At 41.7% G+C, this 18,951-nt stretch overlaps 3 protein-coding genes across 8 annotated transcripts; 2 read left to right on the top strand and 1 right to left on the bottom strand.

The window, feature by feature from the left end:
* Window positions 1-9,024: 9,024 nt before the first annotated feature.
* On the top strand, window positions 9,025-14,160 carry LOC117579756. Of its 6 annotated transcripts, none has more exons than XM_034265782.1 (3): window positions 9,124-9,317; window positions 9,374-9,744; window positions 11,708-14,160. In XM_034265782.1, exon 3 carries the CDS (start codon window positions 11,719-11,721, stop codon window positions 13,936-13,938), a length of 2,220 nt encoding a protein of 739 aa, XP_034121673.1. In that variant the 5' UTR covers window positions 9,124-9,317; window positions 9,374-9,744; window positions 11,708-11,718; the 3' UTR covers window positions 13,939-14,160. The 6 variants fall into 6 exon arrangements, with proteins under 6 accessions (XP_034121678.1, XP_034121673.1, XP_034121672.1 ...); XM_034265781.1 differs by having other exon boundaries at window positions 9,374-9,749; XM_034265787.1 differs by lacking the exons at window positions 9,124-9,317; window positions 9,374-9,744 and adding an exon at window positions 9,025-9,039.
* A 57-nt stretch (window positions 14,161-14,217) lies between these two features.
* On the bottom strand, window positions 14,218-17,050 carry LOC117579757 (liprin-beta-1). The gene is made up of 3 exons (XM_034265788.1): window positions 16,663-17,050; window positions 15,656-16,611; window positions 14,218-15,601 (listed from the first exon to the last, which is right to left on the bottom strand). Exons 1-3 carry the CDS (start codon window positions 16,858-16,860, stop codon window positions 14,704-14,706), a joined length of 2,052 nt encoding a protein of 683 aa, XP_034121679.1. The 5' UTR covers window positions 16,861-17,050; the 3' UTR covers window positions 14,218-14,703.
* A 315-nt stretch (window positions 17,051-17,365) lies between these two features.
* On the top strand, window positions 17,366-18,826 carry LOC117579761 (vacuolar protein-sorting-associated protein 36). Its single transcript, XM_034265813.1, has 3 exons — window positions 17,366-17,532; window positions 17,588-18,313; window positions 18,380-18,826. Exons 1-3 carry the CDS (start codon window positions 17,437-17,439, stop codon window positions 18,755-18,757), a joined length of 1,200 nt encoding a protein of 399 aa, XP_034121704.1. The 5' UTR covers window positions 17,366-17,436; the 3' UTR covers window positions 18,758-18,826.
* Window positions 18,827-18,951: the final 125 nt, after the last annotated feature.

Here is an 18,951-nt window from a genome sequence, read left to right as displayed (position 1 = left end):
TAATGATGTTGAGAAGCCCGAAGAAAGAACAAAATTTTTGCCAAAATATCGATTTATTATGAATATATATAGACACATAAATATATATATTTATAGAAGCAAGGAACAAACATTGATATTGATAATTTTGTTAACAAGAGATAAACAAACCACATAACATATGCACACCCAACACACACCACACACAGGAAAAACAACTTGAGACAAAAACTGACTGGCAAGAGACCAAAATTATCTGGGTTTTCAAATTAAAAAAAAAAAACAAAAAAAAGAAACAAATAATAAATAATAAACAAAAAAAAGAGGGAGTACTAGTAGAGCAGCAGCCAATTTATAAGAAAATTTGGTAATGGGAATTTATTAAATTAACAAGATGCTGCAGATAAAATTAATAAAAGAAAACCTAAAACAAGAGAAAAACTATCAAAACTGAATTTGTTAATCTGATGATGATAAAATCGAATGGAGTTGACAGTTAAATGATTTGAATGGATAAGAGGTGTAGACAAGCAGAAGGATTTAATGATAGAGCCTAGGATGATTGATAGAGGAACATAGCTCTGCAACTTTTTAGCATTTAGTGGTAAGCAAGAAGCAGAATGTTCTATATATATATGCATATACAAGTATATATATACACATGTGTATATGTATGTGTACGAATGAAAAATTAACACAAAAATTCGAATTTAATTAATTGTAAGTAAAACAAACCGATATAACAAAATAGGAATACACCAGCTCAGAGCAGGCCACTTAATATGCGCAATGCTTTGATGGATATGTGAAAGGCTACGGATGAACAGACCGCAGTATATATCTATATATACCAATAGGTATATAGTACTACTGGATAGGTCGAGCCCAGGTCACCGCCCCAGGGTGGGCCTGCTGGCCTCGCCCCGAAGCAAAAATATCATTTTTGATTATACATATATAAATGAGAAACTAATTTAGCATCATAATATGAATTTGTTAGAGCTAATAACGAGAATCGCGAAAACGAACGGAGGAGTAAACACAAAACTAGAAAAGATAAATTAATCCAAAAACTCTAAAGATCACTTGTGTTGGGCTGAGAGCTCTGTTGGAGATATTCTTCTACGATACTAGTCTTCAATTAGTTATTCTGTATTTATGTTCGTTTTGTTTGCAGTTCGGTTGGGAACTTTTCTAAAACTAATGAAAATCGTAATCGATTTTATAGTATAATAAACTAAAATAAACTAATATTTGTATAAAATCAAACAACAAAAATTTTACACTTAAACTTAGCTGCTTGCAACAAAAACAAATACAGGTACTTACAAATATACATACATATATATATATATATAAATATATATATATATATAAATGAAAACAATGCAAGAAAAAGTAAACCAAACTTCAAATTAATATATGAGCAAAAGGATAAGCTACAAAAGAAAAGAAATGCGGAGCGTAAGAAAACAAAAATTTTGCTAAGAAGGCATATATACATACATAACTATAAATATATATACCTACATATATATTCATATATATATATATGTATATGTATACATACATATACACAGAAAAGTGAAACAGAAGATTTTGGACACTTATTTTCAAACACAGCTCCAAGAACAGAACAGATAATGAATGATACATAAACAGGCCCAGATAAAAAAACCGTTCAAGTTGACCATAGCGCGCCCTAGCCCGACTAAGCAAACTATTTAACACTTAGAACTTAAAAATGATATATATGATTAACTATTGATTATTAATACAATATATGGAAAACAATTAAATTAGCATTTTTATAAAAAGAAAACCAAATCGAAACAAACAACAAAACGAAAAAAACAACAACTTTTAGCAAAACTAGAGAAATGAACACTTCATTTTGAATCTAGTCAACGTTTTGGCCTTTGTTACACACTCTCTCGTACAGAACACACCCAAAACACATCCCGAACATACACGAATCTAACTTATAATTAGCATACATATAAAGTAAAGAAAGGAACAAAAAACAAGATCTTTATCCAACATTTACTCAACTACAAAAATCTGTTGACTCGAACCATTACCAAGTTGACTAGATAAGCAGCAAAACTTGTACAAAAGGAAGGAAAAGAAGAGAAGCGTCAAATCTACAGCTAAATATGCCAAAAATTAAAGGATATTGATAGGAAAAGTATGCAGATTAGGTTGAGATAATAAAATTAACAATTATTTAGAGTTTGTATAGAGAAAACAAAACGTTTAGAGTCGCCTAGTCTGAGGGTCCTGCAGCAGAGTGATCTGCATTCGAGACGTATTTGATACTTAATATATGAAATTCAATTATTAAAAAATATATACATACATATATATATACACATACGAGTATATTTAAAAATGTAAGAAACATGAATGGGAAATTGTTATCAAAGTTGAAGTTAGTTTTGTTACAAGTGCATAAAATATATAATTTTGGGCAGAGCTATAGCTATTATCTCATGAGTTCCCCTCAGCAAATCAATATCAAAATCAGTTTAGTAATAGTTTCAGTTTCAATTTCCACCATTGCCAGACAGACTACTAGCATGGGACAGAATAGTATTACGAGTAGATCTCCAGTCTGCTAGCCCAGCCCAGAGTAAATGGCAAGTATTACTTATATACATATATCAGAGTTCAATTTGATTAATTTTACTCCTCTTTTGATACAAAATGTTAAGTCTCAGAATGAGATATCTTGTACATATAGAAAAAAGAAGGGAAACGGATGAAAGTCCCACACAGATGAATGAAACGAATGGAAAACGCAGTTATTTAACATAAAACTACATAAAAGTCTACTATCTACATACAGACATACAAATACATATACAAGTACATATACATATGTACATATATGCAAAATTATCAAATTGATTTAGATTCCTATCCAAAAGTTGTTGAGCAACACACCAACAACTTTGAAAGCTTCTAAACGAAATGGATGCTTAACTAGAAATTTATTCAGTCGTCACCCAAAACACAGACACACACACAGGCACACACATTATAACCACACTATATGTATTTACGATCTTGTATGAATTAATCTAGTCAAATTCAAGTTAATTATTGCATAATGAAAACTAAAAAGTTAAAGAGTAATGAGAAGATCAAGATCAAGATCCGAGTCTAACTATTGAGATACAAATAATGGATTACTATTATCATTTTCATTATTATGTATTATGATTATTTTATCAGATTATTATGATTTTTCCGTGTATTAAAAATACGTACATGTATTAGAATGAATAGGCTGTAAAGCGATTCATTATCATTACAATTATTATTATTATTCCATGCTATTATACATACAAACGTTTTAGATCATGTATACATCCGCTCAATATACTTACAATTAAAGCGGATTCAAACTTACTGCAAAAACTGATTTTGGCAAAATTGTGCGAATTATATATACCGAGAGATACAAAAACCTTAAACTATCCTACATATTATTTCTAAAGAGTAACACACAATAAAATAAACTAACACTAAAATAGAAGAGCAAAAAAAATAAAAGAGAAAAGCAAATTGAAATCATAAAAAATACAATGCATCCAACCTTGTTTTATTTTCTCATTATTTTCCGAGCTCTCAATACTCGCGGCTTGCGATTACTTAAATTGGCGGATACCAGGACTGGACCAGACACAACTCCCAATACTTGACAAAGAATTTGGCACATTCCATTTCGATCTTATTCGTATATCATTTAACATGTTCACCCTTAAGTAGAATTTGATAAACCAAAAAAAGAAAACCACAAAGGGCTGTGACTTGAACGTTTAATAAGAAATTGTAAACCAAAATCAAATTCTTTATCGGTTTTTTGATTTTGCTTTAGTTGATAATTTTATAGAGCGGTGATAACTAGCTAACACGAAAGCCAAATCAAAATTAAATCGGTAACCTAAAACTGTAGTCGCTTATTTCAAATTCGAAATGATATGTGATGAAAGCTAAACAAAACAAAGATATAATATTACAAAGTAAACACAAATGACGAATGCAAATTAAACAAAAAAGAAAATAAGAGAAAAGAAAGACAATTGTACCTTGAGCATAAAGTGTAAAAATTGGAACTCGTAAAAAAAGTATTGCTAGGCCGAAACAGAAGCACAGATAACCAGAAACGTCACCTTCGAAAATTTGAAAGGTTTCGCCCTCTCGATGCAAAAAAAAAAAACAATCAAATTGGCACATTTCTTTGCAAATTTTGCCAAAATACAGTTTAGCGCCTGAAAATTTAACTCTGAATATCACACTCCGCGTAGCAGTCACAAACCCACAGACAGATACTCCTACACACGCACACACATCATATCAAATCGATTAAAACATCGCGGATTATCGAAGTAGCAATCGTAGCTTGGCACTCTTCTCGGCGATTCTTAAGCTATTCAGCTGAGGAGTGATGAAATTAACGGGACCCCATTGGCACTGCATTTCTGTCTGATTTGCTCGATTCGGTTAGATTTCGGTTTTCGGTTTATAGCCCAAATAGAATAGCCATAAACTAAGGATAAGCATTGTACATTTACTAAATGAAATGAAGTCTCTTATCGATGATCGTTCCTTAAACTTAATTTGTAAGGTATACACATATGCATACATATGTATATATGTATGTATGTACAAAAAGATATATGCATATGGCGAAGCATAAGTTGCAGATAGATTTTGTCCAATGCATAATGTATTTTTATTATACATAGTGCGAAATGTGGCATTCTTATAGAATGTTTATTACTCTATACAAACCATTACTAAAACTAACTAACTTATTTATTTATTATATATATATTGTATACACTATATATATACATACATATATTATATGCTAGTTAATGACAGGTTAGACAAGGTAGTGAATGAAGCTTACAACACTGACACAACAAGAAAAACAACATACAAACGAGAAGAACAACCAAAAACACTGGAGTCCAAGTTTAGAACTTAATAATCAAAAATATATTTAGATACACTTTTCTGCAGGTATTTAAAAGAAAGTAAAACAAAAGCCTAAAATAACGATAACGATAAACTTAACGGTAACGATAACGATACAAAAAAATAACGATAACGATAAATTACGATAGAGACAAGCACTTAACCCCACCATAACCAAGGACTTACCAAAATTGCATACACTAGTTTTTCTATCCAGAAACATCTTTACTAACACAAAACGAACTTAACACACCCTTGGCATACACTCACATATGCAGACGCAGTCACACGGGCCCAAATAGGAGGGAGAAAGGCAGTAGGGATGGTAGTGTAGTGTGGGGTTTGGCAGGGCAGGCAGGGGAATACATAATAATACCAGAGGGGTGCATATCTTTTTGCTAGGCCTAGAACATTTTGCCTTTGATATATAGAAGAGCATTTTGGGTTTGTTTTTGAATCTGAACACGAGAATACATTTTAGGACACAGGGTAATACATGACATGCGAATAAAACTAAATAGAAAACTCAAATAGTCAAATCACTTTGAAGATTGCAAAAGGAACACTCAGAATTGTTTGTTCTAGTTTCCTCTTAAGCTTTTGCACTTGCATTGTTTTTTTCGATTCGGTACTTTGAAGCTTGAGCAACGTTTTTGAGGCTTTGCTTACCAATTAGATTTCGCTACGATAGGGATAGAATGGATGGGAGAACGGATACAGTTTAGAGCAAGGTCAACCGAGGGCATAGTTTGGATACGGATCCGCGAAAGTATGCAAGATATGGAGAGTATATATATATATATATATATATACCTAGGAATATAACAGCAAACAGCAACAATAATTGGCGGCGCTTGTAAGAAAGCTCAGAAAGTGCATTTAAAATACAACAAAAAAATAATTACGAAGATGGATAAGAGATTTAAACATTTTTTAAAACAGAACCTAGTCATATTTATATAGGCGATGAATTATATATATATATATATATAGATATATATAGATATATATTATTCTATTATTATGACAATTATTACTATTATGTACTATGAAACAAACAAAGATTTATTAGCGAGCTAAGGTCAACCACCAAGCATTACCAGTATAAACCAATTTTGCAATTATACAAACCAAATCTGGTGGAATGGGAGGCATTTCGGTTGCAGCCATTGGAAGTAGCAGCTTGGGACGGGCCAAAGTTATTTTTTGTAGATAAAACTGTTATCCTTTAGCACTTAGCCAAATGTTAGATCGAGATACGAGATACGAGACGCAGAGTCTAAAGACTCCAACAAAGAACGAGAGCAGCTAGGGATTTAGAAACTAAATGGTCAAAGCGAATTTATATTGTACATAGGCATCAACCCCCAAACGAAGCCCCATGGATGCGAGGGTCGAATTATTACAGATAACTGAATAATACAAATACATAGTTGCTAGTCTAGATTTTAGCATCGACACCCACTCAGACACACCGACACCTACATATGTACATCCATACATACATAGAGACCCACCCTAAAAAATCTTTTGAGTGCATCTTAAAATGGGTTCAAGAATTTGTTTCCCAGCATCAGCTTCTTTGTATACTCTTTACTTTCCGTTTAGAAATCCGTCCGTATTTAGCATTATGCAAGCATACATACACACACACACACACACACTTACACACGCTGTCGCAAGAAGTTTAATTTTGGTATCGAAGGGGCAGTCAATACCGGCTGCCAGTCCACTTTTAAATGATTTGCAAGTTACACAGAAACAAACATATAAATTCCGATTTGTATGTACATATATGAGAATTGTCTTTCACAACACCTAAGCACAAGAAGAAACCCACACAAATACAATAAATGCAAGAATCTACATATTGTTTTAGATTTTGAAGAGCACCTTTAACGAAAACAATAATTAGCAGAAAAAGTGAAAAAAATTAATCATTAACAAAAAACAAAATGAAGAAAGCATAACAAAAAGATGCAGCAAATGCCGTGTAAGCTTAAGAAAAACTTGCACCTTATACATACTGGTAGAGTAAACGTAAAATCAGAAGAGATGATCCTGGAGTGGAATCTTTATCAATATTGTTTGAGAATGATATAAGTCAAATCCAACAGAATTCGTGACTAGTTCCTGTCAAACTTTCAAGAGAACAAAAGGAAAACAACAGAATCTCTACACACATAATTAAATATTAAATGAAAAATGGTTTCAGAATTAAAAAAAAAAGAAGGAAAATATGAAATAAAGCATATACAGGATCACTCACCATTTGGACATGAAAGTGTTACATCATGTTCCTCAGATTTCCATTGTCTATGATTTGAATTCTCACATCAAATGCACTTTGTACCCAGATCAAACATTTTCCAAGTCACTAAAAAAAAGAAGCAAGGAGCCGGAAGTAGAGGAAAAGGCAAGCACACATCTACTCGTAGAAAAATGCAGACATACGTATATATTTATATTGCAAAAATGTATATTTATACACACACACATAAAGTGCAGAACTAAATGGGAAGAAGAGAAGGTACGAGCGAGTAAAGGGAAAATAGTCAAAATAGTTGAAGCGAAAGAGCAAACAGAGAGCAGTAAATAACTTATTTAAAATAGCAACCAAAGTCTTTATATAACTATATATAAAAATATATGCTATATACTAAACATATGTGTACATTAAATACAATCTATGAATAATGAAACCAAAATGGCGAAGTGTGTAAAATTTGTGCATTCGTTCATGGAAACAAAAGGATGAAAGTAAACACCGAAAAACATTACAGATATATATCTAAATATATTCAATACGGCGCATTCCGCGCAGCCCTGCCACGCGGTAGGCTGCTGGAAGCCCACAACACAATTAAATGCTATCGAACAAGAAAACTATTAATTAGTTATGGACAAAACTATAAATATTTTAATACTCAATGCATTAACACCAGCAAGTATATTTTAAACATTATTTATACGCCATACAGCAGCAGCATACACAGTAAATAAACCCAGCATATTAATAGATGAGTACATACTACAGCCACAACAATGATCAATTAGAGAAACCCATACACACACACACACACACGCACACACACACACAAACATTCATAAAAGATCAATTTTTTGAGCAATTTGTTTCCCTTAAACGAGTCCTATTTCCAAGAACACACACACACACACACACACCAAATCCCGGAATAGAACTGAACAGCAGAAGCTGTTAGGCCAAGAGCACGGCTTAGAGCTAACAATAAAGGGAAAGAAAGAAGAGAAGAGCGGCATACATTATAATAACACAGATATCAAGAAACTCTAGGATTAATCATTGCCAGTTTCACAGAGAGGGCAAGCAGTGTACATTTTGTTTAGTTTGCCAAAAATGGGCGTCGCTGATGGGCGACATAGGAACGAGGGTGAGGTGGAGAGATCGCAAAACATAAGACACACAAGGAGCAGTAAATATAGAAAAAAAAACATTATAAGTGAACCGATAAACAAAGTTATAATTACAATACATTATTATTAATAAATAATTATTATACACGAAAACTTATGCAAAAGTGTACTAGGTATATAAATAAAAGAACAACTGGCAAGTTAAACAAAACCAAACAAAGAAAAGAAATGCGAAAAGAAAAGAAAAAAAAAAGAAAATACATACCACAAAGGTAAAATTACAGAAATGCAGAAATATATATTATATATACTTTATAGACATTTAAACAAGAAAACAAATGCAAAGGAGAAACTAAAAAATAAAGTTGCAAATAATAAACTTTTACCATAAAAATATTACTCGTGCCTTGTTTCATTCACCAATTATAAGTTATACTTAGAGCAACAAGTATGTTGGTTGGTCTAGTTGGAAAATCGTTACCAACCACATTGAAGCGGTCTGGCATGGCTGTCACTAATCAAATTCCATCGTGCTGGCCACTCTGGAAGGCTGCCAGATGGTTCGTTGGATTCGAATTGGAAAAGGTGCGATTTTTAAAACTGCCTCCCATTATTTGCATATTTTTTTGCAAAATCAGTTGCAATGCCGCCTTTGCCGCCGCGAATTCTACCCGCGTAAGCTCTTTCGCCGATATAGGTAAACGATCTGGAGAAAAAATCTGTGACTCTGATTGTCAATGTTAAAGAAGTTTTCGCGAAGAAGAACTTGTGAATTCCGGTGGGAAATTAGTGAGCTCGAAATGGGGGCTCTGGGCCAAATCGACCCATAAAACTGCCTCTGGCATGTTTGCTGTGTGCTTTGCTGTTTTCTGTGAACAAACAAACCGAGCGTGGGCGTCCGAAGTGGTGGCAGTTATGGCCATAAATACTAATATGTACGTTCGCGTAAGCAGGTATTGAATAAAAATAAAAATTGCCATTGACTGTCGCTTAATAAACATGCTCGCAGATAGCAGCAGTCCAAGAGCCGCACAGTCGTACAATCGCAGCTGCTGCCAAATAGATGTGCAATATCTAAAGCTCCGAATCCACCGTAGGTTGGAAGCCGCTGCTTGGTGATGTAAGCTCCGGTTCTGGCCGCCGTCTAACAGCCGTCTGTGTGTAGCTCCGTTACTGCACCGCATTCTGTGTAGAATGTAAAGCCTCATGCGGAGCAGTAATTCGAAAACTTGCCCACCCACAGCCACAGGCCACAGCCAGGCCAAGCGTCATCGCTGCATAGTTCGACATGAAGTTTGAACTTGCACTCGATGCTACCAGTCGAATATCGGACTATGAGGAATGTGATAGACGGCAGTGCGTTGTGACATTAAATAAGGGGTAAGGTCTGTTATTGTCTATAGAAGACCAAATGTGTATCTTGAAGAGCGCTGCCCCAAAAGGCATCTTTTTGTTTATGGACTGTGGCAAAACAACTAAGGCTGTGCTTTGCATTTTTGATATCATGTATCTATTTGGATTATTCGACGTCCCGCTGCGACTGCGCAGTGAGAAATTTTGACATAGACACAGACCCCAGACCCATGTACATACATATGAGTACATATTATCATTGCATTACTCACTCCCATTAAAAGACCCAGCGGATGCAGAGATGACCTATATTCCTATGTTCGTGGCCCAAAATAGAGGGCCACAAACAATTGCCTATTTTTTCTATTTTGAGCTGTGTTCTTTCATTCCTTTACCGAAATCATAATCCCACAGAGGCAGGCGCAAGGCAATACTTTGTTGCCCTAACCCGAAGTGCCTAGGGTGCTATTAATAAAATGTCATCAAACGGAACGATCTCGTGTGTGCGTATTTATCAGTGGGAGAACTCAGCAGTCTCCCACCTTGGGCAACCATGGAGAGAGAGTAGATTCTGATGATCGACGGTTATGTACCCTCTGCTCTTCCCAAAGATCTACCAAATATAGGCAATCCGTTGAAAATATCTTTCTTTGGTTCTGCTGATCCAATTGCAAAGCAGAACGTAAGCTAAACCAATTTATATTCGCCCTGAGCTGTTTATCAAATAAACACGCATGCTGTAGTGGGGAAGAGGCATGGCCATGGGCAGGAGCAGAGGTAGCGAACTGCTCATGAATGAAAAACAGCGAAAATAAATTTTTCTCTACATTTAGCCTCTCTCAATTTTTGTGCCGTGTTTTGCGTTGGTTTTTAGTGGATTGGTTTGGATGTGTTTGGCTGCTGATTGCTTGGGAGGGGTGGTTTATATGGCCGGCAACAAGTTGGATTTGTTCTAAAAATGAACACACGAAATATCTTCGTCTTTGGCGTTAAATACAGACAACGACATCGGTGTCGAGCACCAACAACGCATCTTCGTCCGAAGAGATCTGAGAAGAGCAGAGCAGAGCAGAGGAATTTGATTTTCATTTGATTCTCCTTCGGTCTCCCCGTCGTTCGCGCTATTTTCCTCTATTGTGTGTGGGGCGTGCTTGTCTTTCCGTGCCGTGCTCTCCTCCACTATCCATCTAAGGAGCATATTCTGAAAAAAACGATGATTTTCTTGACTTGATTTTCCCGCGAGTAGTTGCGTTTTGGATGTCACCATGATGTACACGCGCACAGTGGCGATGCTGCTCGACCGACTGCCCGTGGGAGAGTGAAGTGAACCATAGACTGAGACTTGGACTGGAACTGAGACAAGGATTACCAGCCATTGGATAGATCTATAGACTGAGACTGACACTACAGGCAAACAACAATAAACAATAACAAAAACTTCAACAGGTAAATAGGATAAATAGTTGCCCCCCAAACCCCGCTCCAGATGTTTATTATCATTAGCTATATTATGGATATAGATTGAGGGATTTCTGTCTCATCCCCTCCCAGTGAGAGCGGTTAGGCCATTTATGGCCATGCTTTTCTAGCAAGGGAATCGAATTTCATGCACAAAAACAACATTTCTGTTTTCCGAGAGATAGAGAGCGATTCGCTGAGTTTCGGTGTGTGCATATATTGGTTCGTACTAGTGTGTGTAAGAGAGAGAGAGAGAGAGATCAGCGCCACTTGCCAGTCTCCCTAAGACATTTAAATAGAATTCTCGTGCTGGCCACCGAGCGAGAGCAAACTCATCTCCGTGTCTGCATCCGTCTGCGTCTCGCAGTTCCTCTGCCGGCGAGCCCGATCCACACCAACAACAATGGAAAACGTGTGTCTATAACTACATATGTGTGTAGGTATAGACGCATAAATTCCGATCCCTCGTGACATATTTTCCATAAGCACATGACTCTATCTAATTGTTTCGTCTCTCTATCCTTATCTGCAGCAAGGATCAGGATGCAGGAACTAACGAGGGTCTGCGAACTCAACCACAACAGCATCCATAACAAGGTGAAGACAACAGCCACTCCCCCAGCAATCAGCAATCTTGAGCCACTGCTGCCCATCAAGCTGGAGCATGACCATGATCTGGAGTCATGGCTGCCCACAACAGACCATGGCCACCTGCGCCTTGATCTGAACACCACCCGATTGCTGCTGCAAGGATCCGACGATCCATTGATTTCGCACGGCGCCTCCAACGATGCCCACGACGAGGACCATCCCTTCAAGACACTTCTGGCCCGCAAGACGGCCAGCCAGGAGCAGCAACAGCGGCAGCAGCAGCAGCACAACGCCACTTGCAGCCCGCTCACCAAGCAACAGCTTAAGGCCAACCTGTTGATGGGGAATCGGAAGACACACTGGCCGCAGCCCTCATCTCAGCTGCTAGCTCCGGAAGAGCCACCAACTCCACTTACACAAAAGACACCGCGACCTGCTCCCAGCCAGAGCAGGTCCAAGAAGCGGACAAACTCCGCGGGGGCCATGAAGCTGCGCTTCCATCACCAGGCGCTGCCTGCGGAGTATGCGGCCCACTACGAGGCAACCCAGGGTCGACAGCCGCCCAGACCCGTGCTACAACCACCGCCACAGCCTCCTCCTAGCCAGGCCCATGAAAACGTGCGAAGCTGGCTGAGGAAAATAGCCGAGATACAGCGCAGTGCGGAGCGGCAGCAACAGCAACAGAAGCAGGCATCCACCAGGAAGGACTCTCCTGTTATGCGCCCTACGCCCCCCGTCGGAGTGCCACCACCTGGAAAGGCGCCAGAGGTGGCCGCACCCTCGAAGCGGGGTGCACTGAAGTACGCAGATCTGCCCTACATGGGGGAGCTCACGCTCGACAACTACAAGCCGCGACGCGGACGAAAACCGAAGAAGGCCGACATCTGCCATCTGATTTACAAAAACTACGGCACCATCGTGCCAACCACAAGCGCCGTGCGCCTTCCTGTGAGTGCTCCTCTGCCGGACACTACCGTTTATAGGCCCACGCCAACGACACTGATGCCGGAAGAGCCATTGAATCTCTGCTTGCGGGATCAGAGCAGTGATCGTTACTCCATCTCCAGTGGGGACAGCGACAAGCCGATGCCGACGCCGACGACAACGACAGCCACCACAGACTGCGGAAGCTCCTCTCATCGAACGACGCCTCTGAGCGCTGTCAAGCCCCTGACCTTGGAGCTGGTCGGGGGTCACGAGCAGCCTCTCGTCGCATCCAAGCTGATGTTGCAACCTGTGGGGCTGTACTACCAGCAGCTGATGGAGTCCTGTACCTTGGAGGGCTTGCCCGTGCCCGTGGAGACCATCGAGAAAGACAACCAGCTCTCGCTGAAAATACCCATACCGAGTGGGTTTTTTTCGAACGAGGCCATGCCCCTGCCCCTGGCTCTGCGGAAGAGGAAACGCTCTGCTATCTTTATCCCGCCTTTACCTGCCGAGCACTCGTCGAGCCCCTCCACGGAGGTGAGCATCTGTAAGTTCAAGTTCACGGGCGGGGCCAAGCCAACTCTCCAGGAGAAGAAGATGCTGTCGGTAGACGCCGAGGGAAACTATCGCTACTACAACGGCACTGGCGACAAGACAATGCGGGGCTATGAGTTCATTTCCCGGGATCAGCAGCAACAGCAACAACAACATCAGCAGCAACAACAGGGCCAGGCCCCAGGACAAGATAAACTCTATGTGGACATACCACCACCATCAACGGATCTCAGTCTCGAGTTGCTCCAAATACCACCCGTCTCGCCCACATCTTCGCTGCTCCTCTCCAGCGCGAATAGCATCGTGCCAGCGATTGCACCACAAAGTCCTGCCTCCAGCGCTCAGAGTCCCATGCCCCCCGCCGTGTTTCCGAGCCTGCCGCCCTTCAAACCCTCGACTGAGAGCGAAAGGAAGCGCCGGAGCTCGCGACGGTCCAAGCAGCGAGAGAAGTTGGAAAAGACATTCAAGGAGAAGGGCTTTCTCATCCAGACACAGCAACTGCAGTCTGCCGAGGGTGCCACTTACTGCAAGTTCAGGCAGCTAAAGAAGTTCACACGCTACCTATTCCGAAACTGGAAGGATCACATACCAGAGAGTGATCTGGTCAAGCACCAGAGCGTCGTCAGGGAAGACGACAGTGTCATAGACAACCTGCTGGGGCTGGAGAGTCTGGCCAGCCCGGCCACATGAAGCTGTCAAAAGTTTTCTGAACCACACAAAGCACTGCCAAAGATTTTTAGGATTAAGACAAGACGCTTGCCGATTATTCCGTCCATGCAGGCTGCTCCAGAAGATGGGCATCCATGATCTATGATCAATGGTCCAACAGCACCGCCTTCTAGTCGCTCATCAGTTTTTCTTAGTGCCTAATGATGTGTTATTGTTAACAAATAAAGTCAATGTTTAACCCTACGTGTTGGAGTAAGCTCTGCGGATGAGAGCCGAACCAGAGGTAAAAACTAGTGTGGATCTTGTAAAAGGCATCGTACATCGTATATTTGGATTGTACAAATTATGCGTAATATATGTAAGTAAGTGTTAGTACAAAAAATAAACTCCAAAATGGGTTATAAGTCTAAAAGGGTGAGCCCAAATAGCTTGGCTTTCGCTCAATTTCGTTTGAATGCCATTGCAAATACTTCTCGTTGTCATCTTAAGGCTTAATTTCAAAGATTAGGCCTATGTTGGCTACAGAAAATGTATAGTATAAATTTCCAAAATGTTTCTGGTATGTATAGGTCCGCAAAAAAGAGTTTTGATTTCTCATCCGATTGGTGCTTGGAAGATTGGGCGTGCCCAGGTAAATTCTTGCTAATATTGTCGTGTGGGGTCGATTTGGTTGCTTGCTTATTTCGGGGGCAGTACATTCGCCTGAACCCTCTGAACGGGCTGGGCTGAGCTTATAACTAGATTAACAATATTTGTAAATGAATTGTGCGTCTTCCGGCACCAGTATTAGTTCGAGCTCATTGAGCTCTCGGGGTCCTTGACCGTTTGCGAGTTCGATGGCTCTGGCACCCTGGCATTCATCGGACACACGTACTCTGTCCAATCCACATCGCTCTGTCCCTTGGTGCTTTTGCGGCGCTTCAGCGAAAACTGCGTCCGCTTGACCGGCTTTAGCTTTGCCGTAATGCTCAGCGGCTGGTACCCAGGAGCCGACTCCGCATCTCTCTTGCTCAGGATGACCGGGCGACCAACTAGCTCTTTGAAGTGCATGGCCAAGTGACGACGTAGCAGCGACTTGCTCGGCGGTATCGAGAGCAGGTCAGCAAGCAGATCTGCATTGAATCGCGACTCGTACATCATCAGTGCCCCATGGACTCCGGCCCCTCGCAAATTTGGCGTATACTCCGACAAGTCGATGGTCTGTAACCAGCCCATTATGCGATGCGCCGTCCACAGTTCCACGCTTTCCCTGTCCGGACTCCTGCTGACTTCATCACCATTAGCTACCTTGGTTGAGCGTCGAATTAGGCCCTCGGCATTCCACGACATGCGTCGCATGCATAGAATCCCAGATCTCAGAGAGGCTATGTGCAGACAAGAGCTGACATGCAGCTGCGACAGATCCTCGAGCGTCAGACGGTGCAGCATGCGACCATCGACCTTGGCCTGCATGAAATAGTCTTTGTATTGTGGCAGACCTATATCGTCCAGCCAACGCAGCACCCAAGCCGTATCCAAGGTGGCCGCCTTTAAAGTGAGTTCGTCATACTCTTTGCCAGTGATGTCGTCAATGGCCAGCAAGATCTTTTTCCGGTGTAGCGGAAACTTAAGGTTGAGCTCCCGCTCAATGTCCACCGGTGAGGCGGTGAAGAATGACACCGTTGGATGGGCCTTCAGCCATTTTCTGGAAATTGAGTGGTTGATTTGAGTCTCTTATTCATTAATATGATTTACTTACCGGCAATTATCCTCGTAGCAAGCTAGTCCTATGTGACAGAGCCAGTTGCACACATCCTGTGGTGTCCAGGCGCTCCAATGCTTTTCGTTGTCGCTGAACAAAGACGTTTGAGCACTCCATTCGATGCGTCCACCGGCTGTGGCCCGAGACCCGCCGCGCCGAAACTCGGGATCTGCCTGCTCCAAGCCGGTCAGCTCACAGTTGCTGCTGTTGCTGCGTCGCAGCTTACCGAGAATGTTGCGCAAGCCTCTGGCAGAACGCTCCCGCAACTTGGGCGAGGGAGTAAACTGAGACATGAAGCTGGACGTCATGGCATCGTCCGTATGAGCACTATCATCGATGAGGATTTGTTCGTTCGATGCAAATGCCACATTCCGCTGCTTGCCACTGCTGTTGGCGTTCACATCCAGGGTGCGATTGTTGTTGTTGTTAGCTTGTTTACCATGGGACCTGGGCAGACTATGAAACTGCGGCCGTATCTGATGGCGCAGTGCTGAAGGCGGGGTCTTCGGTGAGCCCATGAAGCCTTTATGGTTTATGCTACTCAAACTGCCATAGGGTAAGTTAGTATTAACTGCAGATCCCGCTCCTGCTCCACCTCCATCGTTGGCCTGTTCCAGCGCTGTACGATGCAATTTCAGTTCACTTAAGGCACTCATCAACTCAAGCTTCTGCGTCTCGAGAGCGGATCGGGATATCATCTGACGCTGCAGCAGCTCTTCCTTGTTGCAGAGCTGTTGGGTCTTGTCTGTAATGAGACCTTCCAGCTCGATTATCTTATCCGCCTGCTCGGACACCCGCTCCGCCAGCATTTGGTACTGCAAAGCCAGACCCTCCTTGTCTCGCTGCAGGCGTCGCATTCGCTCATCGGAGTCCTGGCGTGGTATGTGCGTCTCCAGCCAGTCGCTGATAATGGCAGCCGTCACGGGATCCGGAGCCGGAGCAGCTAATCCCACCTACAACAAGAACCATGTGAGTTTCAAGCGTATTCATTCCTTGTGACTCACCTGTTGCAATGCCAGGGCTAATGTTTTTGCTGTAGATAAAACATTGGTGGCTGAAATCAAGTTACGCTCACTTAGCGTCAGCGAAGCGCCCGCCCCACCGCCCGGCTGCCCAACCGTGGCCGCCGTGCTCGATATGAGGCCATCCATTTGCTGTAATGCTGCCTCAAGCATTTTGCTGCCCTCGGTTGCCGTCGCCATCAAGTCCAACTAAAGCCCTTGCTAATGCTTTGATGATCGATGTGGAGACTTACTGTGCGGCTAGTGCATGGTTAAATAAGAGTTTTACGATAGGCTCGTCATTTTGCTAATATCCGCAGGCAATTTACATTTATAGTTATTAATTTTAGCACAAATAAAGAAGAAAAAAATTAAATATCACGAAAATAGATGGGTGCAGTGTGACCGCGGGTTAACGATAAAATATACTGAAATATACCTTTCCACTTTGAAAATATACCGTAAATGAACTGATATCATATTCCACGATTCTGAACCAAGAAACTATAATTGTATGTGATTTTGGATCTGAGTACTGCCTGCTGTACAGCCGCTACCAAACAGTTTGTGCTCAAAAAAATGTCTAGGTTTCGAACGAATATTATCCCTGATTATTCTAGAGGACATTTTTTTCGGATCTGAGTACTAGGCGGCTATAATATGACTCTGCTAGCTAAGATCTGACTGAAAGTAGCTGATTTGCCAACACCGCATAGTGCCCATCTCTAACTGTTGTATCAATAATACAAAAAAAATACAAAATCCGGAATTAATGAAATGAATCGCTTCGCTTATGTGGAGGCTCGACTGAGTTCCAACGAAACGTTCGTCAGCCGAGACAGTAGAGTGAAAATCTTCGATGGAGATCAGAAAGTAAGTAAAGCGCTCAACCCTCCCAGGCCTACCTCATTTTAAGTGTACTTTCCAGACAGACTTTGAGGAGGGCGAGGTGGTGCTGACCACACACAGACTGTTTTGGGGCCGTCCTGGAGAAATTGCTAGAGCTGCCGTTACCCTCTGTCTGCCACTCAGCTATGTGATATCGCTCGGGGAGGAAACGACTGCCTCGAACTTCTTTGGCCGCAAGACGCGCATTATAATGCACTTGCGTCCGCCAGGCCCTGACAAGATGCCAGGCCCCCTGGACACCAGTCGTGCAACGCACATCAAACTGTCTGGAAAAAACGGCCTAAGCGTGGAGTTTCACAGCGCGCTGCGTGAAACACTGAATGCTCGCATCTGGGAGATCTCCCTGACCAGCGAAACCATCATAAGGGGAGTGGACAGCAGTCCGACGTCTGAATCGGGCAACGATAGATTGGCTCGCATTCAGAAACGTACAGGCATCGGAGGCATTGAGCGGCACCTGGAGGCGAAAGCAAAGGCGACTGATGAAAACATTGCACTAGCCTTCCAGGATCTCAGTGTGCTTATGACCATGGCCAAGGATATGGTGGGACTGTCCAAGACAATCAGCGGCAGAATACGCGAGCAAAAAGGCGAAATATCCGACGATGAGACGGTGCGTTTCAAATCTTACCTCATGAGTCTGGGAATCGACGATCCTGTGACGCGTGACAACTTCACCAGCAATTCGGCGTACTTTTCCAGCTTAGCACAACAAATTTGCCAGATGCTGATTGATCCCATTGAGGTGAGTGCTTTGCGCCTTAATTCGATTTATTTTGTCTAACCCGAATAATTTTTGTAATTGGCTTAGGAGCTCGGTGGTATGATGTCCCTGGCAGATGTATATTGCCGCGTGAACAGGGCTCGCGGCCTGGAACTGCTTTCGCCAGAGGATCTGCTGCACGCCTGCGAACAGTTGAGGGGACCCATCCGTCTGCGCAGCTTTCCCAGCGGCGCCAGGGTGCTGCAGCTGGAGTCGCACGACGATGACTTGATTGCCATTGACACCCTTGAGAAGGTGCAGGCAGCCGAATCTCTGGCCGTGGAGGAGCTGGCCAAACAGCTGGGCATCTCTCTGCTGCTGGCCAAGGAGCGACTGCTGGTAACCGAGCGCCTGGGCAAGGTGTGTCGGGACGAGTCTGTGGAAGGGCTCCGCTTCTATCCAAATCTGCTGCTGCAACGAGACTAAACGATCTGTGAATCCCCATCTGTGCGTGTTACTAGATATTCTAAATAAATAATTATTATGAAAATCGAAGCCTGTGGTTAGCGTGTCCTCGATCATGGAATGAGGACTCCGCTTGGATCATATAATTTCATTTCACACTTTATTGATTAACGGAGCTTTTTCAGTGACTTTGTCGATGCTTCATTTAGTATTTT

This window comes from Drosophila guanche, unplaced genomic scaffold (genome assembly GCF_900245975.1).
Source record: "Drosophila guanche unplaced genomic scaffold, DGUA_6, whole genome shotgun sequence".
Lineage (NCBI taxonomy): Eukaryota > Metazoa > Arthropoda > Insecta > Diptera > Drosophilidae > Drosophila > Drosophila guanche.
The sequence above is the reverse complement of the archived record's forward strand: the minus strand, read 5'-3'. Positions and strand labels throughout refer to the sequence as shown.